Source organism: Falco punctatus (assembly GCF_963210335.1).
Source record: "Falco punctatus genome assembly, chromosome: 20".
NCBI lineage: Eukaryota > Metazoa > Chordata > Aves > Falconiformes > Falconidae > Falco > Falco punctatus.
Genome location: NC_137600.1, coordinates 1,180,403 through 1,208,238, shown reverse-complemented (window position 1 = coordinate 1,208,238; position 27,836 = coordinate 1,180,403). Strand labels below are relative to the sequence as shown.

The 27,836-nt window shown below is 54.6% G+C and overlaps 3 protein-coding genes across 12 annotated transcripts in view; 2 read left to right on the top strand and 1 right to left on the bottom strand.

Moving 5' to 3' along the window:
• Positions 1-1,140: 1,140 nt before the first annotated feature.
• On the top strand, positions 1,141-9,467 carry LOC308055731 (STE20-like serine/threonine-protein kinase). 3 transcript variants are annotated; one of them, XM_080370067.1, is made up of 18 exons: positions 1,141-1,603; positions 2,426-2,590; positions 2,710-2,758; positions 2,978-3,127; positions 3,223-3,295; positions 3,680-3,874; positions 4,185-4,266; positions 4,352-4,462; positions 4,558-6,369; positions 6,487-6,617; positions 7,174-7,297; positions 7,465-7,644; positions 7,747-7,876; positions 7,990-8,114; positions 8,201-8,386; positions 8,520-8,636; positions 8,739-8,852; positions 8,967-9,467. In XM_080370067.1, the coding sequence occupies exons 1-18, from the start codon at positions 1,457-1,459 to the stop codon at positions 9,072-9,074; spliced, it is 3,999 nt and encodes a 1,332-aa protein (XP_080226193.1). In that variant the 5' UTR covers positions 1,141-1,456; the 3' UTR covers positions 9,075-9,467. The 3 variants fall into 3 exon arrangements, with proteins under 3 accessions (XP_080226193.1, XP_080226192.1, XP_080226194.1); XM_080370066.1 differs by having other exon boundaries at positions 8,511-8,636; XM_080370068.1 differs by lacking the exons at positions 8,739-8,852; positions 8,967-9,467 and having other exon boundaries at positions 8,474-8,592.
• A 673-nt stretch (positions 9,468-10,140) lies between these two features.
• NCAPH (non-SMC condensin I complex subunit H) lies at positions 10,141-19,803 on the bottom strand. Its single transcript, XM_080370357.1, has 17 exons — positions 19,457-19,803; positions 19,295-19,382; positions 18,870-18,962; positions 17,595-17,736; positions 16,942-17,060; positions 16,483-16,672; positions 15,814-15,905; positions 15,451-15,656; positions 14,837-14,985; positions 14,194-14,297; positions 13,631-13,753; positions 13,200-13,307; positions 12,439-12,516; positions 11,840-11,965; positions 11,502-11,584; positions 11,094-11,169; positions 10,141-10,678 (listed from the first exon to the last, which is right to left on the bottom strand). Exons 1-17 carry the CDS (start codon positions 19,657-19,659, stop codon positions 10,619-10,621), a joined length of 2,040 nt encoding a protein of 679 aa, XP_080226483.1. The 5' UTR covers positions 19,660-19,803; the 3' UTR covers positions 10,141-10,618.
• A 59-nt stretch (positions 19,804-19,862) lies between these two features.
• The window catches only part of LOC308055734 (tetraspanin-15-like), a 100,558-nt gene continuing 92,584 nt past the window's right edge, over positions 19,863-27,836 (top strand). For 2 of the 8 annotated variants that reach the window (XM_080370079.1, XM_080370076.1), the window contains exons 1-2: positions 19,877-20,055; positions 27,424-27,621. In XM_080370079.1, the coding sequence (XP_080226205.1) occupies positions 27,552-27,621 (70 nt within the window). In that variant the 5' untranslated portion in view covers positions 19,877-20,055; positions 27,424-27,551. Of the gene's footprint in view, positions 20,056-27,423; positions 27,622-27,836 lie in introns of those variants that run through there. The other 6 variants (XR_013924601.1, XM_080370077.1, XM_080370078.1 and 3 more) reach the window with 6 other exon arrangements.

Sequence of the window (27,836 nt, the reverse complement as noted above, 5' to 3'; positions counted from 1 at the left end):
CGGGGGGCGCTGCTCAGGGGGGATTTTAGGTTTTAATCCCGACCCTGGAAAAAAGGGGGGAATTGCTGAGGTGGAAACGTGTCGCTGGTGTGACGGTGGCCACTGGTGCACTGAAAGGTGTCGGGGCTCGGCGGGTGGCAAAGCCCAGCGCTGGCATCAGCAGGTAAGGAAGGAAAAGAAGAAGGAGGAAAGGCAAGAGAAGTGGGAAAAGGAGGGGGAGAAGAGGGAAAAGGAGGGGGAGAAGAGGGAAAAGGAGGGGGAGAAGAGGGAAAAGGAGGGGGAGAAGAGGGAAAAGGAGGGGGAGAAGAGGGAAAAGGAGGGGGAGAAGAGGGAAAAGGAGGGGGAGAAGAGGGAAAAGGAGGGGGAGAAGAGGGAAAAGGAGGGGGAGAAGAGGGAAAAGGAGGGGGAGAAGAGGGAAAAGGAGGGGGAGAGCCAAGAAATTAAATCCCGACTGCTGGGGACGGCTGGATCCAGCGCCACGACGCATCCTTTGGGACACAGGCTGGGGTCCGGGGGTTGGGGGTGGCCAGCGCCCTGCGCCCCTGGGTTAGCGCTGTCAGGTGCTGGTATAGAAGCGCGGCTCGGTTCTGAAGCCTGACGCTGTGAATGATGCACATAGAGCCGTGAACCAGCTCCCTGGCTTTAATTACCCCGTGATTAACCGATGTAATCACGAAGAAAACAGCCGCCTCGGAGAGCGCACGTGAGCCGAGTCCCCCCAGCGCCGGGGGGATGCTGCGCCCTCACCGATGCAGGGGGGTTATGATTTGGGAAGTGAAATCCACCTGGATTTAGGGGAGCAGCCGGAGCTGGGTGCTTTTGGGTGGGGGGCCTTTGGGTGCCCCCCTCATCAAGAGGGGGCTGCCAAACGGGGAGCCAGCCGTGAGTACCAACATCTGACACCCCAACCCTCTGCCGAAGGGGTGGCAGAGCTGAGCCCCAGCCCCACCGCCGGGGGCTTTCCAGGGAGAGTGAATTAGCGAGGCACTAATGAGGCTTAATGACCTCACCTGGGTCACCCAGCACCCCTGGGACCTATTTAAGCTCAGCCCAGTGGTGGAGCCTGGTGGTGCTGAGCCTTGGGGATGGGGATGGGGATGGGGATGGGGATGGGGATGGGGATGGGGATGGGGATGGGGATGGATACAACACCATATATCTGGGTGCCCAGGGACCCCTATAGCCCCACACCCGCAGGTTCCCCGGGGGTGCAAGGAGTGCAGGCAGCACCTTTGGGTGAGCCTGACTATCCTGAAAATACCCAAGGATGGGATGCGGCATGTACGGAGCAAAGCACCTCCTTTTCGGCACCCTCTGCCTCACGGCACATCCTGCGCGGTCCGGGGCAGCGCTCAGCCCCTTCCTGCCTGCGGGGGAGGAAGGGCGCGGGCTGTGAAGGTGCGTGTGGAGGAGGTCAAGCCCCACCACCCCGTTTTCTCTGCATGGAGGCAGCCCCATGGCTTTTCTCCGGCGCCTTTTTGGGTTTTCGGAGAAGAAGAAGCTGCCGAGGCAGTACAAGCACGTCAGGCGGGACGTCGATCCTGCCGAGGCCTGGCTGGTGCTGGGTGAGCTGGGCGACGGCGCCTTCGGCAAGGTCTTCAAGGTAGGACAGCACCCCGACATGCCACCGGCGCCCTGAGGGTTTTGCAAATGCATTTTTTTTTGGTTTTGTTTTGGTGCTGCCTCACTGCCGGCGTACAAGATGCTAAAAAGCCTCAAAATGCCCCAAATCTGTGGCAGAGGATGGCGGCGGGGTCACTGCCTGGTGCTGGCACAGCCCGTTCCCGGCATTCGGCACGGTGAGAGCCACCAGCTCGCGGTGCTGGCCTGTTTGCCGGGGGGTGTTTGCCCCCTTGGTTGGGGCGAGGGGGTGAAGACGGGGATGTTTTGCTCTGAAACCACAACCCCGAGCCTGAGGGTGGCAGGAAACCCAAACGTGCCGCTCGGCAGACCCGTGGCAGCAGCTGCCTTCCGGGGCCGGTGGGACATGGCGGTGATGGTCCCGGTCCTGGCGGGGCTCTCCCTGGCCAAAACCCATCCTCTCTCCGGCTTTTTCAGGACAGCCAAATGCCTTGGCGTCGCTTGCAGGGTGGTGGGACCTTCCTTGAGGGTTTGAGCCCCCTGTGCCAATGCTCACTGTGGGTGGGCCCACGGGGTTTCTATTGTGTCCGTGGGAGGATGTCGCTTGCCGGAAGGTTTTGGGATGCAGAGGGATGCTCCAGGAGCCATATCAGCCCCACGCATGGGATGGCTGCGCATCCCTCCCCTTCCCGGCTCTGGTGATGGTGGGGTCCCCGTGCCTGTCCCTGGCATCTGGCTCAGTGGTGCCGGACACCTGGGGAGGGACGCGATGGGTCCAAGCTTCTGCCTCACTGAAAACTGAGGGGCTGCCCCTTTTGTGCCCCACAAACGTCTTCCCCCCCAGGCACAGAACAAGGTGACGGGGGCCTTGGCGGCCGCCAAAGTGATCAACACCCCGAGCGAGGAGGAGCTGGAGGACTATGTGGTGGAGATCGAGATCTTGGCTTGCTGCGACCACCCCAACATCACCAAGCTGCTGGACGCACTCTACTGGAACGGGCAGCTCTGGGTGAGCTGTGGAGGGGGCTGGTCCCCCACCCTGGGCATGAACTGGGGTCCCACCAGGCTGGGGGACTCGGCCTGGAGGGGACACATTTGCAGACCAGGGTGGGAAACCTCTCCCTGCAGATCCTGGTGGAGTTTTGTCCTGGAGGGGCCATGGATGCTGCGATTTTAGGTAAAGAAACATTTTTTTCCGTCTGGCGCACAGCTGTCGGAGGGTTTGGTGTGGGATTGCCGAATTCCATGGCGTGGGAGGGAGTCCTGGGCTTGTGCAGCATCTCCAGGAGGGAGGATGGGTTGGGGCGCATTTTCATCCGGGTACCCCCCAGGTTCGGGGTGTGGGTGCTGGGCAGGAGGCATCGTTATCGGCGGGGTTCGTTTGTGCTGATGGCAGAGCTGGAGAAAGGGCTGACGGAGGAGCAGATCCGCGCGGCTTGCAAGCAGCTGCTGCTGGCGCTGCAGTACCTGCACGGCTGCAGGATCATCCACAGGGACGTGAAGGCCGGCAACGTCCTGCTCACGCTGGACGGGGACGTCAAACTGGGTGAGCCCTGGCAGGATTTGGGCCCCGTGGGGTGGGGGGAGGCCGGGAGTGGACGCGTTGCCCCAAGGATCTTCTCTAACAGCTTCTTTCTGCAGCTGATTTTGGTGTCTCGGCCAAAAACTCCAGCACCATCCAGCGCCGGGTGTCCTTCATCGGCACCCCGTACTGGTAGGTGTGGGGCAGAAATCCCCAGGGATGCTGGGATTTGGGAGCGCAGGCAGGTGGGATGGGGGAGCCCAGATGTCCCGTTCCTCTTTGTGGATGTTCACAACTGGCTCCTTGACACCAGGAGCATCTTGAGGAACCGGATCGTTCCTCCTCCAACCAACGCCAGCTCCGGGGGGGCTCCTCAGCCGTGTATGGAGGGGACACGTGGGTGCTGGTGGGTGCAAGCCCGCCTGGGCTGGCGCTGGAAGAGCCAGGGTCAAATCTCACCTCTTCTGCCCGTAGAGTTGTCTATGGAGGGGGTGGCACCTGGGTTTAGTTTTGGGGGCAGATACCAGCCCCTGGTCCAGAGCAGGCTGGACCTCTTCCCCTCTCTGCCACGCACAGGATGGCCCCAGAGGTGGTGCAGTGTGAGACGTCCAAGGAGAGCCCCTACGGCTACAAGGCTGACATCTGGTCACTGGGCATCACCCTGATTGAGATGGCCGAGATGGAGCCCCCCTACCACGAGCTGAACCCCCTGCGGGTGCTGCTGAAGATCGCCAAGTCCCAGCCACCCACTTTGCGTCACCCCAAGAGGTGGTAAGTCCCTGCGGAGGCATCACCCCAACATCTGTGACAGTGGGAGAAGTTGGTCCATTGGGCAACTGTGGGGAGAAGCTGTGTCCGGGCAGCTGGGCCGGGCTCTTGAACCATCAGTGATGCCCAGCTCCAGAAGTGGCCCCACAGATTTCCCATCCTTCTACCTTTGCCCCCTGAAGGTGACACACCGGGGTGGGGACCTTCTGCCAAGGTGCCCGAGTGTTCCTAACATCACCTCCAGGTCTGTGGGGTCCACGGCGGGGGGTGACGGGGAGCTTCTGTCCCTGTGCTCACAGGGACCGTTCCACAGGTCTGAAGATTTCAAGGACTTCTTGAGGAAATCCTTGGAGAAGAGCCCCGAGGCGCGGTGGTCGGCCAGCCAGCTCCTGCAGGTGGGTAGTGCCCATTGCCACCTGCCCAGGGTGCTGGGACCCCTCCCTGGTGCTGGCCCCACTCACCTCCCTTGCTCCCACCCAGCACCCTTTTGTGGTGGGCATCTCCGACAAGCGACCGCTGCGGGAGCTGGTGGCCGAAGCCCGGGCTGATTTGCTGGAGGAAGAGGATGAGGAGGAAGGTCTGGTCCCCTCGGTGCGTGAGTAGTGGCTGGCTGGGGTGCAAGATCCCTCCAGCCCTTTCCAGGAGCTCGCTGAGCCTCACCTCTTCCCCCACTCTCCACCCCACAGCCTGGGCAGGAGCATGGAGGATCCTCCTGCTCCCCAACCACGGGGGATCCCCTGGAGCATCAGGCCCTGGCCGCTGTGGGGAGTGTTGGTGAGGAGCCGGGGGTCCCATCCGATGTCCAGGTGGCAGCAGAGCCCAGGACCAAGACAGCGCCTGACTTCTTGAAGCAGATGAGGAGGAGGTCTGAATGTGTGGGCTCCATGAAGCTCCCTGCGAAGAGGCCGTCAGAATTTCTGAAGCTGATACGGCGCAGGTCATTTTTTGGAGGGATGAAGTCCCAAGAAGCAGCTGAGGAGCAGCACGGGGTGAAGCTGGGTGGGTTGGAGGTTATGGCGCTGGATGCTCCTCAAGGAGCCTCAGCAGAGCTGGGAGGAGAAGTTCACGGATGCCAAGAGGAGACCAGCCCTTTGGAGACCCCCTGTGACATGGCCAAGCCCCCCTCGGGGCCACTTGGAGACCTTGCTGAGCTGCAAGAGCTGAAGGCGGAGCAGGTTGGACCCCAGGCAGAGCCCCAGGAGGACAGCCAGCCTGCCAGCTCATCGCTGGTGGCCAAGAGGCCCATGGCGGGGTGGCTGGTAGCCCAACCAAGCCCTGTTCCGACTCCCAAATGTGACACAAAAAAGGAGTTGAGCAGAGCCCTCACCTGTACCTCGGTGGCCCTGCTCGTGCCCAGGGACGGGGGCTGGCATGGGGGCTCGGTGGTGGGGCAGCTGGTGGAAGCCCTGGATCTGTGGACCATAGGGACCAAAAGCCAAAGCTTCAAGTTGCCAGCAGAGCATCAGCGCCGGGTTACTCGGTCGTTGCTAGACCTAAAGGTTGAGGTTGGCCCAGCTGGGGCCAAAGGTGGCCTTGGGAAGGGTGGTGGTGGAGCAAGGAGGACACCCCTGGGACCTGAGCGTGCCGGGGAGACCGAGCTGGTGGAGAAAAGGGTAGCACAGGGTGAAGAACTGCTGATGCCCAGGGTGCCAGAGGGGGTAGTGGTGGGGTCAGATGTTCTCCAGGGGTGGCAGGAGCCCCCAGCTGGTCTGGGAGAGAACGGGGAGAGAAACTCAGTGGTGTGTGAGCCCATCACTGACCCCCTGGACCTGGTTCAGCAGGAGGTGGGGAGGAATGAGGAGAAAGCCACAGACAGCATTGACACTGGGGTGCAAGCTCCTCCCAAGGAAGCCCTGGTGCCAGCAGAAGTGAAATTGGAAGAGAATGTTGGAAAAGGGTGTTTGATGGGGGACCACGAACTGGTGGGAGATGCAGCCAGCCCGGGGGAAGCGATGCTGGCAGGAGAGGAACCGGCGGCAGCCTCTGCAGCACGTGTAGGAGAGAGACCTGCAAGTGAAGAGGCCCAAAGTTCAGTGGAGCATTCATCCTCCGTGGAGATCCTGGGACCTGTTGAAGAAGAAACCGAAGAGAAAGCAGAAAACTGCCTCAGAGACAACCAGCCAGGAGCTGCTCATGGGAATGGCTGGAAAGGACAAGATGGAAGTGATGGAGAGCTTGGAGAAGATGGGGTGCAGGTTGCTCCAGCCCTTGAGGGCCCATCAAGGGATGGACCTGGAGAGGAGATGGGTGGCTCGGAGGGTCACGGAGCAGTGCCAGAGCGTCCGGAGGCCCTTGGTGGACACCCAAAGGCCACGAAGACCGTGAGCTTTGGTACTGCCCTTGTCCGCACTTCTTCCCAGGCACGAGCAGCGTGGGAAGCAGGGAACACACCGGGTCCATCCATCGCCTCAAAGCAAGGAGAGGAGCCATCCCCTGCGGAAAACCCTGCAGCTGTACAAGGCCCAAGTGCCCTCCCTGCCCTTGGGGCAGCCCAGCAGGTGAGAAGCTCACGGGAAACGTGGCCACGTGAAGCCGCCTCCACCTTGTGTGGGCTCCCATGTTGGGTTTACGTAGGTTTGGGCCACCTGAGCTCAAACCGACACTCCCGGTCACAGGAACCTGCCTCGCTCCGAAGGGTGGTCAAGAAACCCCACAGGTTTGTGGCGGATGGGGAGGAGGTGAGCGTGGCGCCCACCAGAGCTGCTAGCAAGGCTGGGGAGAGGGATGAGATGGTGCGCTCGGCTCGGTGAGTGATGCTGGCAGTGGAGGGGCCACCAGGCAACTTCCACCCATTTCTGGCCAAGGAGGACCAGGGGCAAAGGGAAGAGGGTGCGGGAGGGAGGATGAATCTGGGGTTCTGCAAAGCACAAGTGCTTGACCTCCAGGCTTGGAAAATGCATCTGCCTCCCTGGCTGGAGTCTGCTCCAGCAGGAGACCACGAGTGAACCCTTCTCTGCATCCTCAGGGCTGAGACAAAATGTTGCCCAGCCCCGTATCTGGTGTGTCCAGCAGCCAGCTTGGGGAGGGAGAGGGGAAGATCTCCTCCCACAAGCTCTCGCATCACCCAAGGAGAGTAGGAAAGGATGAAGGGGGAGATGGAGGGGTGGTGCCATCAGCTGTGCATGGCCACCACAGACCCGATGGAGGCCCCATCTTCTTGCTGGAGAAAGTCTTCTCCACGATGTTACACCAGGGATGAGCTCCTCCCTTCCTTGAGCCACCTACAAGTCAGCCATCCTGGGCGAGAGGCACTTCCAGGGCCACCTTTGGCCCCCTCTCACCGCGATTCTTCAAACCTTCAGGCGCCAGGAGCTCCGCGAACTGCGGGTGCTGCAGAAGGAAGAGCAGAGAGCTAAGAGCCAGCTGGAGCAGAAGTTCCACCAGCAGCGGGAGCAGATGTTTCGTCACATTGAGCAGGAGATGATGGTAACTGGACCATTGTCCATTGGTGCTACGATATGGGCAGAGAGGGACACCTGCAAGGGGTGCTGGGGTCCCACTGTGGGAGATGCCAGGGTCTGGGTGGGGGGGTTTGGTTGCTTCGGTGGCCAGTTCTGGTCCCTGCAGCCCCGTTAACCGTATCTGCACGGCAGAGCAAGAAGGAGTTTTATGACCGGGAGGTGGAGAGCTCGGAGCGGCGCTACTGGCAGCTGAAGGAGCGCCAGGAGCTCAAGTACACGGCGAGGCTGCGTGATGAGGCCAAGCGCCTCAAGGCCCTCCAGGAGAAGGACTGCGAGAGGAAGATGCAAGAGCTGAAGGGTGATGGCAGAGAGGTGAGGGTCTGACCAGAGCTGCCCCTCCCAGCCGTGCTGCCAGGAGCCTGGGGACCATCTCCCCTGGGTGCTGGGACCAAGCCCCTCCACTGCTCACCACAGGAGCAGCGGTTCCTGCAGCAGCAGCAGGAGGAACTCAACGCAGCCCTGCAGTGCGTCGTCCAGGAGCACAAGAAGAAGATGATGTCTATCGACTGGGAGTGCATCAGCAAGATCCATAGCCTCAGGAGAGGTAGGCTGGGCTGGGAGGAGGAGGATGAGGGTGGAGGGCTCTTAGGGAGGGGAGCAGGGGGTCTGGCTGGTGGGTTTTGGGGGTGGTGATGGTGCTGTGGTCTTGCCCGGCAGCCCGCGAGTCAGTGGTGTGGAGCATGGAGCAAGGGCACCTGCAAGAGAAGTACCAGCTCTTCAGGCAGCAGGTGAAGGAGCAGCACGCGCTGCAGAGGCAGCAGCTCTGCAGGCGCCACGAGAAGGTGAGGTGGGAACTGCCGGCGATGCTCCCCCCAGCCCGGTGGGCTCCTGACTCCTCTCCTAGCTCACCCTCCTGCCCCTCTCCCAGGAGATGGAGAGGATGAACCGCTTCCACCAGCTCTTGCTGGAGGATCTGAGGAGCCAGCAGGCACAGGAGCGGGCTCAGCTGTTGAGAAGCCAGCGCTGTGATGCTAAAATCCGCCTGGCCCTCTTCAAGGACAACCTGAAATTCCAGGAGGCTAACGGGGCCAAGCAGCGAGAGAGGGCCAAGGAGGTAGGAGGACCTGTCCGGGGCCAACGAGGTTCCCCAGCCCGAAGTAGGGGGAAAGTACCCAAAAAATCCACAGGTGATGGCTTTTAGGGAAAGGGAGGGTGACGTGGGCTGTCCCCCACCGCAGTTCATGCAGCAGGAGGAGAGGCGGCAGCGAGCAGAGGTGCAGCAGCAGCAGGAGCAGCAGGCGCAGCAGCTGCAGGAGCTCCAACAGCAGCAGGCTGAGAGCCTGGCAGAGCTGGAGCAGATGCAGGTACTGGGGACCGCTGCAAAACTGTCTGCCCCGGGGGCTTCCCACGGGGCTGCTACCCCTCCTCAAGCACTTTCCTTCCCGTTTCCACCTCCCCTCTCCCAGAGCGAGAAGATGCAGCTCTTGGTGGAGCAGGAGAGGCGGCAGCTGGGGCAGCTGGAGCAGGAGCACGCCATGGAGCTCAGCGAGTGGAAGCGACGGCTGGCTGCCCGCAAGGAGGTGAGTGCTCCCGCAGCCCGAAGCGTCTCCTCGCCCTGGCCCATGGAGGGCTGCTGTCCCCACCAGCCCCCGTGACGTGGGGCACAGCACACGGCAGCGCTTTCTCTCCTCCAGATGCTGGAGGAGGAACTGGGGAACTTGCTGCCGGTGCAGCGGCGAGGAGGGCTGCACGGCGCCCACGGCAGCAACAGGATCACCCGCTTCTTCCATCTCCCCTCCTGACACTACGCCGCAGGCTACTGGGGAGAGGCAGGCAGCTGCCTGGGGATGGTCCCAGGGCTTTTCTGGGAGATGGGGCTGTAGGATCTCAAAGGCAAGGCCAGGGGCAGCTGCCCTGGGGGTGCTGAGCCCCGGGGCTGGGCAGGACATGGTATGGATCCCATGGGTGGCAGGCGTGGGCGTGTTCAAGTCCATCATCGCCATGCTGGAGGGGCTGGGGTAAAGCAGGTGCTGCCACCCCAAATCACCCCAGAAGCCCCTCGGGGAAGGAGCCCCTTAGGGAAGTCTGCCCCACTGGTCCCCAAGCTGTGGATACGGGGGGCTGCTGGCGCTTCCCAGGCGGCTCTCCCCTCAGCTGAATTGCGACTCAAGGAAATACATCCTTTCTTGAAGAAAGTCCCTGTTTGTGACTATTTTTTGACTTAAAAACTCTCATCTTACGCCCCCCCCCAGTGCATCCTGTGTCCCTAACTTGCCCCTCAGGCCAGGTCTCGGAGAGGGGGGGGGTCCCAGAGATGACCTCAGGGGTGGCTGGCAGCACAGTGCCAGCATCGGAGCCCAGTCTAGGTCCCACCACCCCACAGAGCTGTCCTCTACCTGCTGTGTCAGGGCCCTGAGGGCACGAATACACCCTAAATGGCCTTGAGCAGCCTCACCAGGGGTCTCGACCCCCACCCATGGCCCAGGAGCTCTATGGAAGCTCAGCTCAAGGGCTTCACTCCCTGCCTGAGCTGTGTTGGGAGCGCTGGGCTCCCTGCCTCATCGCCTCGGATCCAATCCTGACCTGCAGAATAACTTCCTGGCTTGATCTTGGACCTGCCCCAGCACCGTGAACTGGCCTGGTGCCCTCAACTCTTGGTTGAACCTGGCCGCCACCTCCAGGTTGGTCCTGCTCACGTAATTCAGGTCCTGGAGGAGCGTGTCCTGGCTGGTGATGCTCTGGCTGTGCGATTCCATGACTCCTGGCTCGCATTTCCTTAGGGAGCTGTCCTGCTCTTGCTGTTCTCTGTCACTTGTGTTATTTTAACCTCTCTCCTGTTTCAGAGACTCCTTCTTCCCATCTCAAAGCTCCATCTATAAAATCTGTTGTAATTTATTATCTCTAAGCTCAGTATAAAAAGTAAATAATTCCATGGGGCGAACCAGGACTACAGGAGAAACGGGAGACACAAATAACGGTCAGTCCACGTACTGGGAATTGCAGATGGACAGGGAGGGAGACGCGGAGGGAGCCTTTCGCTAGCAGGCATGGGTGGTTCAGCGTGAGATGGAGGAAATCTGCTCCCCAGACCCAGGAAAGAGCTGCTGGATTGAAGATGGCAGGAGCCAGGCAGGCTGAGCTGCAATTGTCCATCTGTGCCAGTCCTTTTAGGCGGGGTATCCTTGATTTACGTCTTACTGAGGTGCAGAGACCAGTGGGATTTCTCAGCAACGGTGCTGGGAGGAGAAAAATCTGCCACTGATGAGCTAGTCCAGAGCCAGCACTGGTCAGCTGGGATGCTGAGCTGTCCTAGGGGTCAGCCCTGGGCGTCTGCTCCATGCAGGGCTCAGTTGCCTTGTTTCACTAGGACGTCACACAGGTCCTCTGTGCCCTCTAGCTTCAGATTCTGGGAAGAGAAAAGTGAAGTTCAACAAAGTCAGACTGAAGGCCTGGCATAAAAATAAAAAAAACCCCACCATGATGAAGGTTTGGAACAATCCCAGTCCCTTCTGTCACCAGCAGCACATGCAAGGCCAAGGCTTCCCAGCAGTTGTTGCTTTGGGTCTGAAACGCTCACAACGCTTAGAACAACAGTGAGCAACGAAGCCCTCACCCCTCTGTCGCTGCACCCAAGGACAAGGAATGACAGAGGGCTGGAAACGTGACGAGTGCCTCACCACGGGCTAATTTATGTTCACTATAAGCATGAAACTGGGACTTATTACTCGATTTAGCAAGAAAACGGCCCCGCTCCCAGTGCTTTTCGCTGCGCGTTTCACCTGCTGTTCCCACCACCTCGCTGGTGTGCACACCGTGCTTACCTTCTCGTTTGCCAAATGCAAGAGGCAGGCGAAGGCTAAGGGGACAGACAGATTGTTTGCCATCGCAGAAGGCAGGCTACAAAAGAGAAGGGAGGAGGTTAGGATGGCCAGAGCCTACTGAAACCCGACAGATGGAGCGTGCCTGCAAGGACCAGGTTGCCAAAGATCAGCTCCTCCCCAGAGGTCTCGTTTTTTCTCTACCTTTCCCCCCCCACCCCGGGCTAGCAAAGAACTTGCCAAGCTGAATGCAACCTGCAGCTCTCTCAGGCAAAGCCAGAGAGCAAGAGGTTTTCCCCCATCAGGGTTCAGTTAGCAGGGTGTAATAGACAAGGTGGGGTCAGCGTTTGCCCAAGCTCAGCTGAGGTCTGCCCCCCATCTTCAGTCCAACCTTTTTTAGGGCCTCCCTACCTGTGAAACAGTTGCTTTGTGATGCTGCTGAAGATCTTGTCTCCTGCTACCACTGATGTGTTCTCTTTCTCTGCATCTTCCGCCTATTTAGCGAAAAGACAGACACTGCTGAGACAGACTTTGCTCCCCAGTATTCAGCCTTGTGTTCAAAGAAAAACCACTGCAAGTTACATTCAGCCTGTCCTTACCGGCCGTCCCATGGGAGCAAGACAAGTACTACTAGAAAGAAATCGCTGCTAAACCTGCCCCAGACTGTCTCTGCAGGAGTTAAGCAGTTACCTGCAGGGCATGCTCCCACCCTCAGGTCTAGGGAGGTGTCTGGCTTCCCCTGCACTCACCTCTGCCATTGTTACTTTCTCATGTCTATCGGTCAAGAGGTCCCACATGTTTTTCTTCAGCCTCTTCATGTCCATTTTCTTGGCTGTCTTTGCATAGTGAATTTCTATCTTATTGATCTGAGGAAAAGAAGGTTAGTTGAGAGTAACTGAGCAGAAGCAGCAGCGCTATCCTCAAGTCCACAAACCCAAAGAAAACGTGGTTCTCCTTGGGAACAACGGTGAATACTGTCTTAGTACTAAATCTCTGACTTCTAATTCCCTCCTCTTATGCAAGGGTTCATCTGGGAATAGTGGTTCTCCTTGGGAACAACGTGAATACTGTCTTAGTACTAAATCTCTGACTTCCAATTCCCCTCCTTTCCACTTACGCAGGGTTCATCTGGGAATAAAGCGTCCAGTAGCAAATCCCGGAGATCCTGCACCAGGTAACTGCTGTTTTGGGATGTCTAACCACCGGGTTCTCGAGGCTTGCTCAGAGGAGCGTTCACGGCTGGTCCGAGTGAGCAGTTCACGCTGGTACCACACGAGTCCTTACCTTCAGGTCTCCATTCCACACTGAGATATCGCCATTGCCACCCCATTGAGCAAAGCTTCCTCACCCTCAGGTGGTGGTGGTACCCTGTCTGCATCCTTGTCTGGCCATGAATTAGAACAGGTCTATCATCGCTGTCTGCAGCCTGATAGAAAGATACAGCAGTGAGGCCACCCAGAGACATCCATGAGGAGCAGGAGCCAGAGATGTCCTGCACCGAGATAACAAGAGCACCTGCCACGCAGCAGGGTGGAGATACCTGCCCACCTTCCCCATGGAACATGTTTTTATTCAGCCTCTCCCCACAGTGCTTGGGCAGGGCTAAGGCTAAACCCAGGGGAGATCTAGAGCGCAGAGTATCAAAAGGCTGTTTGACACAGAAAGGTAACAGAAATGAGGGCTGTCCTGCCAGTGTGGGACCAGCTGAGACTTGTCACAAGTGCACTCGGGAGCAGCACTGGCCTGGCAGAAAGCTAAAGCTTTAGAGGAAATCGACTTCAACAGGAGCCTGAAACAGCTGGGAGGAAACATCACCATGTAGATGGCTGCAGCAGTGAGCGGTGGCATTTACTCCTACTTTAGGGCAGAGGTGTATGGAAAAGGCTGGGATGGAGTTTCTGTGGCAAACTAGCAAACACCAAAGGCAGAGAGTTTAGTTGGTGTCGTTAGAGTGAGGGGACAGGGGTGGGTGCAGACACTCCTGCAGCTTTGTTATAATCTGCAGCCTCAATTCTTTTTCACTAGTAATTCCAGATGCAGATTCTTCCTAAATGATTCCCATCACATACCCAACATAGCAACAGAAAGAGATCTTCTTGTTCCAGTTACCTGCAACCGAGGGCAGAAATTGGAGGTGTCGTTGGGGTTGTTGTAATCGTACTCGCCGATCTCATCTTCGTGATCCATCGGGCTGCTCAGCTCAGGCTTCCTCCAGAGCTACAGAGACAAGACCAAGGGTCAGGAAAGAAAAAACCCTAAATACTTCCCCAAGCGATGCCTGCACCTTGTTCCTTCATCACCTGCCCTTCACCCAGCCTGCTGGCCCTTCCTCCTCACTGCGTACCAGCCCTCTAGCAAGCCCCTTATAAAGCACAACAGCTAAGCACGGCCACTTTGGCGTACACAAGTAGGTGAGTTCAGCGAGAGACAACCCGGCCAGTCTCCAGCCCTGAGGAACACCCCAGGGCACTTCAAACATTTGGTGAAGACTGGTTTTGTGACAAAATCGTTGCCAACAGGCTTTTAGAGAAGACTCTTACCTTCACAGATGGTTTGAGGGACAGCTGGAGAATGTAGTCAGGGTCATAATTGAAGTCTGGGGGAAGCGTGGTGCTCTTTGTGTTCTGGTTTTCCAGAATGGACTTGGCTAGAACTACAGAAGCCTGGGGAAGGTAATAAATACCATTACCCACGAGCTATCCACTACTCGGTAGATCAACACACAAGTGCTTTGAACACAGGTATTCATCTGAAAGGCAGCAAGTTCTAAAATGCCTCCAAAGACAAGCTCCAAACTGGTCCAGTCAGTGCATGCAGGGGCTTCTGCACAGCAACCTGGGACACGCAGCTGGACCCACAAGGTCTCTTTGACTGACAGGGTATAAGCCAGGAAGAATCCTGCCTGACTCTGCACCCTAAGGTTGGTAAAACTCTCTACGTGTAACGCGACCTGGAGGCAGAAGACTCTGCACCAAGGAACGTACATGATGTTGGGTTTACAGAGCCAGTTTCACAGAAGCACGAGATGAGCCATTTGCAGGTAACAGGTCCAAGACATGCTGGCAAAAGCGAGAGCAGAAAGAGGCAGAAACTCAGCGTGTACCTTGGTCTTACGGAAATATCTCTTAAAGTCAATATCCTCATCAAAGTTGATTTCAAATGCTTTTTTTGCATTCTTTTTCTTGGCCTCTTTTGTAGAGGCAGCACCTGTGGCAGAAAGGAAGGAAACTGTCAGTGTTTTGTGACAGAGTAAGGACAACAAGCTCTCTCCTAACTTGAGCATCTGCTCCACACAGAAAGGTCACCTACAAGGACCTTTCACTTTATTACAGGAAAGCAATAGGTGTTCTCAGCTTCATGTTTTAAAGGGATCAGTATCTTTTTACTGAAGCAGAAAATGTCATTTAATCTCCAGGTTTTATGCAGAAGGTGGGAAACAACAGCCCGAGCTGTGTTAGTGCTAGTGTTTTCCAGTGCTGCAAACTTCCACCCCCTGAAACTGCGAGCATCGTTAACAAACCCAAACAAGAGAATACGTTAGACACCAAAGGATCCGCACATGATACAGAGCCTTCCTGGTGCCCGAACTCAGTACTGCTTCCCATCTGGCTGGAAAAGAGCCACGCAGGCCTGTCCCTTTCCTTACTGTCCCTACTTTGACTCAGATGGCACCCATCTCCAAAGGTAAGCAAGACCTGGCAGTAGCCGCATCTGTAGCGTACGAGCCGCTGACTTTAAATACATACATGTGTGTCGAGGTTTGAAGCGCCAGTGCTCTGGGCCAGCCCACATGGACAGAGTTCGGGGACTGAAGTAGGAGTATTCCCTTGGTTCCATAGAGAGATGATGGCACATCACCTTGATGTCTCCCTCTCCGAAAGCAACCACATCAGTTCTAGAAAGAGCACACAGGCTGCTCAGTGAAATCATTCCTTTGGCACACACCAGGCCTGAGCGTGCATTTCATATCCAGATCATCTCTATCTAGACATCGCCTGCTCCTTCTGCTGGCATGCATGCAGGACTCCTGCTCTTTAATCAGTGAACGGTGAGTGTTGCAGCGTCTGGAGTCCGTGAGGCTGCTGCAAAAACAGAGGTGGGCTTGCCAAAGGGCTGGCTGGAAACCGGGGAGCAGAGTGAGCAGACAAGCAATCACTCTGGGGAAATGTGACCGCACAAAAAGGTCCTCTCGGAGGGCAGAGATATTACTGTCATGCATTCCTGGTTGTACCCAAAACTTGAGGAGAAAGCAAGCTACAGCCAGATGGGAAATGTGTATTCAGTACAGATTCCCCAGATTGCTGCCAGAAGTTGTCGCTTGCTATCAAAGCAAAGCTATAGATTTTCAGTGGCTACTTACCCCTTCCTCTGGCAGTCTGTTCCAAAGGAGTTGAGGTTTCCTGCGAATTCCCCAGTCTGGCCTGCTACTGTATTACTGGGGGAGTCAGAAATGAAGTCATCATCTGGCTGGGTGGGAACATTGTCTTCCACATCGCTGTCTACCTCTGCATTGATATCGAATGCTTGGTCACTCTTCTGAAATTTATCCAACAGGGCTGACACTGACTGTAGGAGAAGAAGGTGCTCAGGAAAAAAGCCACGGAGGATATCAGCAGTCCTGCAGCGCAACGTCCCACTGCCCTGTGTATCTTGGAGATGACTTTGGAGGTTAGCACAGAATACAGCTCAGGTATCCCACCCAGCACGGAGCTAACGAGCATACCTCTTGATGGGATTCAGCATCCCATTTTGTAAAGTGGAAACCAGCCAGTGAAGAGCAGATGAGGCGTTTTTCAATGCACTGTGCTAGCATGGCTAGAGACAGAGAGAGCAAAGGGGGAGAGATTAGATGCAGGATGAAGCAACCAACAGCTCAAACAAGTGATGGGCATTCAACTGTTCTTAAAGCCACATATGTAGGCAGCATGTAGGGCAGCACAGGGCTCACTGCAAAAGTAGCTGGGCTCATTTCTCAGCAGAGATGAAGAGTTCAGTTGCTGCCCTGACTCAAAGGTGAGCATAACACTGGGAATTTTATCACAGCAGTGGGGTTCAGTAGTATGTCCGGGCTCAAAACATTTTAAGAAGGTCAGACTTAACATGGAGCACACTAATCTCAACTGCTGTGCAACTCAGACCACATATACGTGCTGTGTGACAGATCTGCCAGAGGTTAAGCTACGCGTAGTGATCCAAAACTTATAAAAGTTCCTGTTTTTCCAGCAACCAGTCTCAGTTTGATCAGGATGAGAGCAATGGTGCTACAGGGTAGCCAAGCAGTGAACAAAAACAGAGGTCAGGCTGGCTGACACCAAAATGAAATACGCCTGGGAGGTGAAAAGGATTGAAAGGTCTGGATGGGCCCCTTGGCTTAGCAGTTACCCGCACTCACACTTTAAATCCGTCACTTTCACAGGATCAGGGTTTGGCAGCGTGATGGTCTCTGAAGAAGGGAGAGGTACAATCTTTGAGTCAAAGAGGAGCTCGCTGTGGCAGCCTTGGGTATGCAGCTCCGTAAGGAAAATGCCAGCTGTGCTGCATTCGTCAAAAGATATGGCTGTTCTCCGGAACAAGGGGTCAACCTACAGGTACGGAATGAAGAGAGAATCAAGAAACAGAGTAGACGGAGGGGGTGAAGCAGGTCTCTGTGGGAGACTTTAAAGTACAGATCCAAAGGAAGAATGACCCACACATCTTTTTCAGCGAGGAGAGAGCTCTCACAGCTGCCTCACACAGGAGGAATATACATGACTAGGAACAACCTTGCTATAACAGGAGAGTTCAGACATGCGTGTGAATGTTAGAGCCCAAGAGAGGAGTGAGAAAGATGCAACTGCTACAGCAGCCCCACCTCACATCTGGAATTAGCCTCTGGCACATTGATGTTATTCAAGTTCTCTTCGATGGTTTTGCATGAGTGCTTTTTCTTTGTCTGAACTCTCCGGACAGTCCCAGGAACTGGACTGCCTTCTAAAAGGAAAAGAAGAAAAAGTTACACTTAGAAAACTTGTTGAAATACCCTACAGAGGGACAGCACAACTTCTGCTTGTTTGTACGACAAATATAAAAAAAACAGTGGGCACGAAGTTACCCCATTAGGTATCTAATTAGCTTGAACCACCAAAGTTTAATTGGTCGGATGCTGCATTTCTTCTTACTGACTATTTTATCTTAACAGCGTATTTGTTTCAAAGCAAGGGACAGCAAAAAGTGAGGCACTTCATTTTAATGTTTCAGATTAGGCCACCTTTGGTTTGCATTGGGCCAAATTGTTGAATACAGGATTAAGCAACGGATTCAGGTTCTCACCTCCAACCCTCCCTGCACAAGCACCCAGGCAAACCAATCTGGGATTTCCCAGCCCTTGGAAAATTAAGTTAGCGGTACTCTCCTAGATGCACAAAGCGCTTCGAAGTTCACGAGCACTATGTAAGCACGCAGATTACTTCTCTTACACACAGGTGGAGCAGTAACAGCTTAACAGAAAATGAGTGAATGGCACACCTCTTTTCGGCGAGCTATCCACATTTTTTGTAGATGCCGATTCCTTGCCCAAGCCTCCGAGAACTTTGTATGTATCTGCGTGGATCACATCCACGCGCACGGCGTAGATCTTTGCACTGGCATCAATCGTGCCAGCTGCCACCTGACGGGAGGAACAAAGGATGCAATGGTTAGTTAGAAAGGAAAAAAGTCTCATCTAGAAGATGCAAACACAGAAGACAAGCTGCAGACCTGAATTTCTGAATGCTCTGTATTACAAGCAAAATTGTGACCAACTGGGAAAGGATTGATTCTGAAACCTACTGGAGACCTAGGTGCACAGCAGGGGGTCGAGATATGTCTTCCCAGGCAGACTTGCTTTATCAGGCCTTTTGGAAGGGATCACACAGAAGAATCCTTTAAAAGTTTCCAAGACTAAGCAACGGGGAGAAGCAGAAAGGTACAGATTTGCATTTCCCAAGAGACCGTTCTCCTCCAGCTTTCCTTCATGCCTTCTTTTGGGTCATCCTCTTGGTATCATTCTGTTTTCCAAAATGATGAAGTCAAAAGACATGAAGCGCAGGAGATGCCAAGCACCCTTTTCGATCGCAGATGCCCCTAGGAAGGCGAAGGACCACCTACTGAAACCTGCGCACTGTTTCCCATCCCTTTCTCAGTTTCATCAACCATAAGGCAGCTAGTTCAGGGGTTCCTTGAGGCCACGTTCAAAAGCTCTGCCTTTTTTTGTTCATCCAAGAATTGAGTTCTCCCTCCTAGCATCAGCCAACTATAACAGCGAGTCAGTCTTTGTCCTGGCAAGTTCTTTTTCGATCCATCCTGGGTCAAAATTCAACTGGGAGTTAGACACACTAACTTCCTTTCTTTTCCAGCCTTGTTTCGTTACTGGTTCTAACACCCAGTATTTACCAGAGAAGCCTCACAAGTCCTACTTTCAAACAAGCTCCCCTTTTAAAGGACCATAACTGAAAGAATTCAGCCTTTAATTTCTGTGGTACAAAACGGTTCAACACTGTCAGCTTCTGCGAAAAGTGTCTGTGCTGCTTTTACCAGGTATTTTTAGTGGAAGTAACCAGCTCAGTTACCTTTGTTGAATCAGGATGGGGCAACAGATTCAGGTTCTCACCTCCAACCCTCCCTGCACAAGCACCCAGGCAAACTAATCTGGGATTTCCCAGCCCTTGAAAAATGAAATTGAGGTTTGTTACCGACTAAACCTTAGGTTAAATGCCAGTCAGAAATAAAGTACCCCTGTGACCAGGCAGCAGTTCCTCTCACCTTGAAGTTGGTCATTTCAGAGTCCTTCGCTTTCAGGATCTCCTTCATATAGTCTATCAGGTGTAAGACGAAGGCATTCTTCAAGGTGATTTTCTGCAACAAAGCACAGCTTAGGACTGATTCCCTGGCAAATGACACCTGTCAAAACTGTCTGCACCCTCATCCCACTGGGGTATTTAGAGCAGGATTGAGGGGATATTATGGTCTGTGCCACATTCTGCTTTGTTACTGCTGGGAAGGCAGCAACAGGAGCCCAGATCTGGCCACGGCTCGGAGCAGGGATGCGGCTCAGAGGGCTTGGAAGAAGAATAACCTCGTAGCCAAGGCTCAGGGAGTTTAAAATCCCTCCCGGCCTTGGCAGCACCGCCAGCCGGGGCGGTGTGAGGGGGGCCGGGATGAGGAGCCCCCTCAGGCGCCCCACTCACGTTCTCATTGGAGAGCTTGATGCAGGTGCTGTAGTGCTCCGAGATCTGCGTGTTGCTCCACTGTGCCGGCTGCCATGCCTCCGCCTGCCTGAGGGAGACACGGTACTTTGGGGACCCTCCTCCTCTGCCTGCCGCAGCCCCTCACAGCGGGCCCGGCCGTACCTGGGCGCGGGTGAGGAGGCGAGGCTGAGCTGCGAGTCGGCGTTGCCCAGCCGGAGGTCGGTAGCCTTGGAGCGCCGGCGTTGCCGTCTCTCCTGTTCATCGTCGTTACAGGGACACTCGGCCAGCACGGGAGTGCCGGTGCTGCCCAGGGCCCGCGGCCCGGGGGAGGCGGCCGGAGCCCGAGGGAGCGCGGGGAAGCTCATCTTCACGGCGCGGCCCGGGCCTGGCCTGGCTGTCTCTGGCCCGTCGCCCCCTCCGCCCCGCCCACTTCTCCCCTACGAGCCAATCGCCGCTCGGCCCGCCCTGACGGCGGCCAATCGGCTGCGCGGCTCTTCGCCCTGCCCCGTTGGGTTTGAATTTACGGCGGGCGCCGGCAGCACGCACGCGCCGGGTGTAACGGCCACGGCGGGGCGGGGCCGCTCGGGCTGTTTGCCTCTTCCCTGAGGGAAGCGGCCGCCCGCCCGCCCGGCTGCGCTGAGGGGGCGCCTGTCCGTCGGGTGCTCCCTGAGGGCTGCGCTGTACTGCCCGGGCCTCTCTCGTCACCGGCGGTCAGCCACCCGCTTCGGAGACGGAGCAACCGCCAGAGCCTACCTGCTTAGGTACTGCCTGCCTCGCCCCCCGCCGCCCCCCCCCCCCCCAGCCCCTCTCTGCCTTTCCGTGGTCACCACCATCACTGGGCCCTCCCTGGAGGCCTCGTTTTGCTTCTCGTTGCCCCTCTCTGCGTGGAGGTGCCCCCAGAGGCTCAATCCACCAAGGACTGGGGCAGCTGCTGCTTCACCTGCCTTGGGTGGATGACGGCTGGAAACGCTGGCCTGGAAGGGCTGGAAAAACGTCTCATCTAGATGCCTAGAACCCTGCAGGCTCGCTAGAGCATTCCCAGCACCTTTTGGCGGTCCCTCAGCCTCTCAGTGTGCTGGTCGGTGTTCCCTAGAGCCCTCTGTGTTTGCTTCTGTGCACCCTCTGGCCCTGCAGGTGTTGGTTTTTTTTGTGTGCGTCCTATAAAATCTTTGTGTGCCCTGAAGCCCCCTCCAGCATTTTGTGGGTTTCTGGATGCACAGAGGGTTGGCAGGTGGTCTGCAGGCTTTGTGGCCTCTGGCTGGGCAGCACCCTGCAGCTCAGACGTTAGCCCTGTGTGTTGGGAGCTTGGAGCACCCCCCCTGCCTTCAGCTCAGGAGCCCTCCATCCTGCCCAGCATAGCATCCTTCCTCCCAGCCTGGCCCACGGGGGATGCTCAGCAGGAGCAGGTCCAGCCCTTGTTTTCACTGCCGTGCTGGAGGCAAAGAGACTGGTAAGCGAGGAGCCGATACAGCTTCCTAAAACCGATCCCTCCTGCGCCTGGTCTGACCCGAGGCAGCCTGTGTTTGTGTGCAGGACGCTGCGGAGGCAGGAGGGCTCCCCTGTAGCTCCACCTCAGCTTTTCACCTCTCCCCATTTCTTAGCAGATGAGGCCAGGTTATCTGCATTGTGTTGGTTTCCCTGTGCTTACTAGCAGGAAAGGTTTGTTGGAGAAAGCCGTTGCTCCTCAAATTTCCTTTTCTTGGGAGAGCAGTGGCCTGGTGTGCCTGATTCCAGCAGTCCTGCCTATGGCACGGTGCCTAGACACATACCTTGCTTTCGTATGGAGAGCAGTCTGGGCTGAGTTATGTCCGAGGCAAGGCTGATGGGGGAAATGAAGCTGTGTGTTTTATTTTTGTGGCATGTCCTGCACTTGTAGAAGCGTTAGCAGAAAGTTAGATGGCCCAGACCTGCACCTGCCTCCGCCACCATCGTCATGACCCCGCAGCCGATGGGAAGAGCAGCTGCTTCTCCAGTGCCACCACCTGGATGAGACGTTTTTCCAGCCCTTCCAGGCCAGCGTTTCCAGCCGTCATCCACCCAAGGCAGGTGAAGCAGCAGCTGCCCCAGTCCTTGGTGGATTGAGGTACTGGGGGCTGCAACCTTGCTGCAGTTTGATGCCTGGGTTCCTCCTGACTGCAAAGTGCTTTTCCAGCCTGAACCACTGGATGGGGCAGGAGGAAAAGATGTGGTTTCGTCTCAGCTACATTCCTCGGGAGCAGCGATCGGGGAAAGTCGTTGTGTTCCCTGCGAAGCCAACCCTGGCAGCAGTCCCCCCGCTCTCTACACAGAGCGGCCGAGGGCCATCAGCAAGTTTCTGTACTGTCCAGCCGCCCTAAAACCGGCAAAAAAAATAAATGTGTGGAGCCTGGCATCTACTTGTAAGCACAGCTCAAGCACCCTGAAGGCCAGGGGCACTTCCAAAAGCAACAAGGGGCTAAGTGATTTGTGGGGGCGGCAAAAACCCTGTAGGGCTATTTTTGTCTCTGAATAACTCGGGGTCTGACCAAAGGGGTTTGTCCCCTCAGCTGCTCCACTTGGGCCAGAAGATGGAGAGGCTGTAAAACCCGGGTTATGCTTTATGATGTGTCTTCCTATGAGCAAAAGCCTCATAATGAAGCTTTTAATGGCTGTTGTAAACAAATCAATCTCTCTAGCTATACATCCGAAATGAAAAAGGCTGAAGGAACTATGAAGGTTTTTAACATCCAAATAAATTACTCCTGCAGTGGCAATAGCAATGTGTGGAGCATTTCATTATTCCCAGCTGTTAGTGATGCTGACGAGGACAGAAATATTCATGCTCTGTATTTAACTGGAAATTAAGAGAATGTATCATTTGGTGACAGGAACTTTTACAAATGGCTGCTCCCCCTTCGATCAGCTCCAACTAATAAATCACTGGCAGAACTCTGGGTAATTTGATTTACAACTCAGACCTGCCGGTGGGTGTTTGTCAGAAGATGTGTTCCTGAAAATCCCCTGGAGGATGGAGGTGTGCTGGGCTTCTCCTGCTCTTGGAGAGAATGCTGGAGGCTCATTTAAGGTTTGCTTTGGGAGCTGGGAAGAATGACTTAGGAGGGAAAGCCTGCTGTCCGCCCACCAGGCAGCAACCGGTGCCTGCTGCGCTCCTGGTACTTTTCCACCTGCTTGCCTGCACCATGCTAGGGCTGTGGGAAGCTTTGGGGTGATGCTGCACATAGGGGATGTCTCCTACTTGCAGGGAAGTGGTGGTGGGGGGTGGGAAGTTTAGGAGAAGAGTAAGAAACAGGAAAGCGGTCCTGTGTGACTGCCACAGCTGCTGTGATGGAATTGAAACCTTGTCGATCGCATCCGTGGGAATGCTGAGCTGCTTGGCAGGTCCTGGGGGTAGGATGCACTGAGTGCTCCAGACCCGCAGCACTGCTAGTGTGGCGGCGGGATCTTCCTCAGCTGCAAGGCTAAAAATAGAGCTGGCAAGTGTCAAACCTGCAGTCTTCTGGGGTTACCAGAACCTCTGCCCCCTGCACGCATCAGACCTCTGCTCGGTAGGTTTTTGCCTGTGGCGATGGGGCTGCTGGAGGTTTTGTTGCTGTGTGGGTCCGGGGCATGTCTGCAAGCACCCGTGTCCCCAAGTGCCTGGGGACCCTGCTGCAGTGGCTGAGACTGTCGATGCCACACAAGCAGGGTCCTCTTGTTGAACTTGTGCACCTTTCTATAAATGACTCGTAAACAAAAGATTATTTGGTAATTTCTGTGTGCAGCAGCAGATGCTACAGGAACATTTATTAACCCACTGGTACTATTCTTATGCAAACAACTGTAGCTCATCTCAATAATAAAAGGTGATTTAATACCTGCCTGGCTGCTGACAGGTGACTGGGAAGGGGCTTGGTTTTGGTTTACAATGCAGATCCTTTTTTGCAGACACTCTAGGGTCAGCCTCTCAGTCTGATTTTCCTTTCCAGAGCGTGCTGTCTGCTTTCAGCCGCGCTTGTTATTGCTGCAGAGCTACTTGTAGTCCTGCTAGTACCTCAGGGCATGAGGAAGAGGCTGAAACCTCTGAAGAGGTAAATGGTTTGATTTCTCTCCGGTCTTATTAGGAAGGCCTGCTCCTGAGCAGCTTTCCTGCGCCCTGGTTCAGTGGTGTGTTGGAAAAGGCTGTAACACAGTTGCACTTACACAACTTGGATATTTTATTATTTCCGCCCCCCCCCCCCCCCCCCCCCCAGTGTGGCTCCAAGTGGGGAGGCCCTGGAAGACCATCCCACAGGGTTTCAGAGCTCAGGATGGCCCTGCTAACTTCTCCCTTTGCAGGCACCTGGCTCATTTGTGAGGAGCAGTGATGATCTGACCTTTTGTGCTCTTGTTTCTTGTGTTTTATTGCCAGGTAAAGCACTTGATGTTATAAAATCCAGGATTTCACAGACCTGGTAATGGCTGCAAACTCAAGTGTATAAATCATCGGTAGCACGGTTACAATGTGGGCTCGCACTTGCGGCTGAGGAAAAGTCCTCAAGGTCCCGATGGAGCAATTGAGATAAGGTTTTGGGCTTGAAAGAGATGAGGGATGTGATGAGCTGTAAATCCTCTCGAGCTGTTGAGGCTGGCAGCAGCAAGAAGAGGCTGTGCTTCTCCCCGGCTTTGGTCTGGCTGTGCTCACACAATGTCTCACGTTGTTCTTGGCAACTTTCCCTTGCAAGCCAAGGGAAGAAAAACAGGCAGGCTGGTCTGGACGCAACTGCCAGCCTGCAGCCCTCGAGAATTACACCGGCAGTCATTTCTGACTGCAGGAACTTGCTGCGGAGATGCTTGATGGACTGGCTGGGTCAGTGGCTTGTTAATTCTGTTCAATTTATTTTGCAATTTAGGACTCTCAGCAGTTTCAAATGATTGTTGCAAAGTAGGGTGGTGCTTGTGAATGAGGGGCTTGCAGCAGAGCCGAGCTCCTGCAGCTCTGTCTGTTGGGGAGAGGAGAGCGGGACTGGTGTGAGCACAGGACCTGAATCCAAGAAGGCAAACTCAGTGGGTGATTCCCCACATCCCAGGGGAAATCAGTGGGATGTTGGGCTCCAAGTCCTCACATAGGACACCAACTAGACCAGCGTTTTCAGGGATGCTAACGCCTGTGAGGGTGCTGTGGATGCCCCGTGCAGGGAGTAAATGAGGACAGTTTGCAGTGCAGGACAGCTTGCTTCGTCACGCTCCTCTGCTTGCGCAGAGCATGGGTGCAGTCCTCGGGGGAGGATTTTGTTGACAGATCTTGAGAGTATCTCCATCCCTTGGGCATGCTGAGTGACCAAAAAGTGCCTGGAGATGTGCCCAGTGTATCTCTGCTGCCAGTTTTATGGCCTTTTTTTTGTGTGTGTGTGTGCTGCTGATCAAATCACAGTGTGTGGCTAGTGTCAATCAATGCTGACTGGGTGTTGAACACCCTGGGGGTTTTGAGGGCAAAGAGGTTGTAATGCTGACAACACTAGCGCTGCAAGACAAAAATGTTAACACAAACCCATCTAAAGGGACTTTGCTCTTGCGAGAGTTATTGCTGCGGCACGGTTTGGGCGTGGATATCAATCACATCTTTGAGACGAGCGTCTTGGTAAAGGGTGGCAGACAGGCTTTGGGAGGTTGTTTGAAGTCACACACTGTTTTTGTCTTCCTTTGTGAGATACCAGAAGTGTCACCCAAGGAGGCCCACTCTTTGGCATGTGGATTCCTAAATTCCTCAATTTAAATGCAAATTCGCAGCCGTTTGATTATGCCATGCATCAGAGAAGCTTTTGGACAGTGAACAGCTTGTAATAATCAGCTACGCATCCCTCAATACAGGTATTATCTGCTGTGGTGATATCGTGGCTGCGTGCCTTTGCAGAAAGCAGAGTGGTTCAGAACAAGCCTCCTTCTCCCTCTTTCTCCTTTTGCCTCCATTGAAAATTGCTCTCATTACCTCCCTGGAACCTTTTTAATCAACCTGGATGGCACGATCTGCTTTGCAATAACAGGGATAATGTTTTTGGAGGTGCTTTGCATGGTAATGCTCTTCCCAGCCTGAAATGCTTCTATTCAGGGTGACTGCAGCTTCGGGAAGGGCTTGTATTTCTTCTTGACACCTTGGTCTTCTGTAACCAGAATATTTTTTATTGGGAGGCTTATAATTGCCTGATTTATAACTTTCTTATAGGAAAAGGGAAGAGGGGAAAGCAGGATCAGTGTGGCACAGGAGTGGGTACGTTAGCTGTGGCATGGCATATGGGAAGCTCATCCTGGTGGTGATCTCCATCTTGCGATATCTTTCAGGACAAAACCATGACCCTGTGTAGCAAGAGCTTGGGTCACACCAGGATTTCCTAGACCCTTCTGTGACACACTTCCCTGCCCATCAAATTGCTCAAATTAATAATTGACTTAATCAAACCCATTAGAGTCATCGCTACACTTCAATATCCTGTGTAAGCAATCATCACTCTTACCCACTCCCTTCCTTTCCTCAGGTATTTGGATCTTGCCAATGTGAAGAAAAGTCCTTTTGACGTGGTTACTTGGTGCCGAGAATATGAAAACTGCAGTTAATCCTCATTTCACACGTGCAGCCGGACTGGGTTGATTTTTGAATCGCTGCTGTGGGCTCTCAAATCTTTCATTAGCTACTGCTTGATTCATTTAGTTCAGTAATCAAAAGTTAATTGCTTGTCTAAACAACCAGGCCATGGTGAAACAGTGTCCGTAATTCTCCACCAAGTAGCCCTGTTTGTGACGGGGAAACCAAAGCCTGCTGCATCAGCACGGCAGTTGAAGCGGGGAGCTCATGAAGTTGAATGAAGAACATGAAAAATCCATTTTCCTCCATAAGGTTTAAACTCCGGTTGTTTCTCTTTAAGCTCTAATTTTGTCACAACGATCTAACAGACCATTTGGTGCTATGGAAACCCCAGTTTACACACTGGTGCATAGCTGCACGCAATTAACTACCTTTAATTTTCATTTTCTAAGGATATTTTTGACTTGTGTATTAAGCAAACATTTATGCAAAACACTGTGGAATCCATAAATGTTAATGAAGTTGAACTTGTGCCTTTGCCTTAGCAGATAATCAGTTTGACGGGTTCATTGAAGTCTGCAAAACTTGCCATGATGGCTGAGAGCAGCTATAAAAAGACACAATGGCGCAGGTGATGACAAGGCTTTGGGTGTCACCTGTCGCATGCTCCTGCCTGGGCCTGCTTTTACCTCTCAGCTGGGCCAGGTGCAGATCCAGGGCTTGCTCTGCGAGTGACCCTGGTGGGTTTTGCAGGCACTGGGGCAGCTCTGCACATGTGGTTGCCTTGCTGTGCGAGGGTTCTGTGGCATGCAATGAGTGGCAAAGGCCTCAGCTAGGGAAGGAGGATGCTGAGAGTTAGAAAAGAGCTCTGCCGTAGTCCTGCAGGCTGCAAATGCAAAGAATAATCCCTTTACCTGTCCCTGCCCTAAAAAAGGCACCTTAAATTCTCCCCAGAGCCTCAACCCTGACCCAGACCCACCAGGTAGCTCTTGATTTTTGGGAGTTTTCATATCAGATTGCAGATGGAGGAAATGTACAAACCAGGATGAACCAGGCAATGAGGAATTTGGATTTCCCCATACCATTTCTGCACCAGATTGCTGTGGTTGATGAGTATTTTTTATAGCCAATAAGTACATCCTCATCACTTCTATCTCGTGTGTGTGTGTGTGCACTTAGGAACAGGTATGAACCCTTCCAGAAAAGGTGATGCATTAATGCTGATAAATAAAATGATGCCTTGTTTGGATCTGACATGCTGAATCCTGCTGTAAAGTGAGATCTGCTCTCAGGTTCCTGCTTCAGGGAAGCGAGGCTGGAAGCAGATGCCTGCACGAAGCACTGCGCAGCAGCAGTGTGTGACACTGTTTATTCCTTTTCTCCCTTTTGTATGATAAAATAACCCATAAAAATAATAAGGGCTTAATAGGCACATGGGACAGGGCCTTTGGCAAGTGATGCCAATCAGCTGTGCCTCGGCAATGTTCCTCTAATTAAAAATGGCAAATTACAGCCGGCTGGAGCTGATTGCAAGGGCTGGCTGGGTTGGGCGCTTTGCTCTGGGAGGTGAAGCATGGTAACTTGCTCCTTACATTCACATTTTCTTCTCTATCAGAGTGGTGGAGTCCCGGTGCCTGCCCTAGTGGAGCAGTGGGATTTGGGGAGTCCAGAAAGCGGAGCCAAGCATGTTAGCTGCTTCATCAAGGGACCTGATCTGCGTCGCAGCCAGCTGAATAGGTGGAAATGCCAGTGCTGATGCCCGATCCTCGAGTCACGCGTTTGCTTCAGCCCCACACAGAGAAACAACTGGTCGGTAAGTGCTGCCCGTGTTCGAGGAGCAATTTGAGCCTTTCCTGTGCTTTGGAAATCGGTGATGTGCGCCTGGGCCTGGTTTTGTGGCTGAGTTGTGAGAATTATCCTTTTTCTTGCTGTAGCGGTGAAAGTTCAGAGCACACCCCTCACACTGAAGGTCCCCCAGAACCCACCGTCTGCCTTTCACCCCTCTTTTCACCTAGTTTGTGCTTTGCC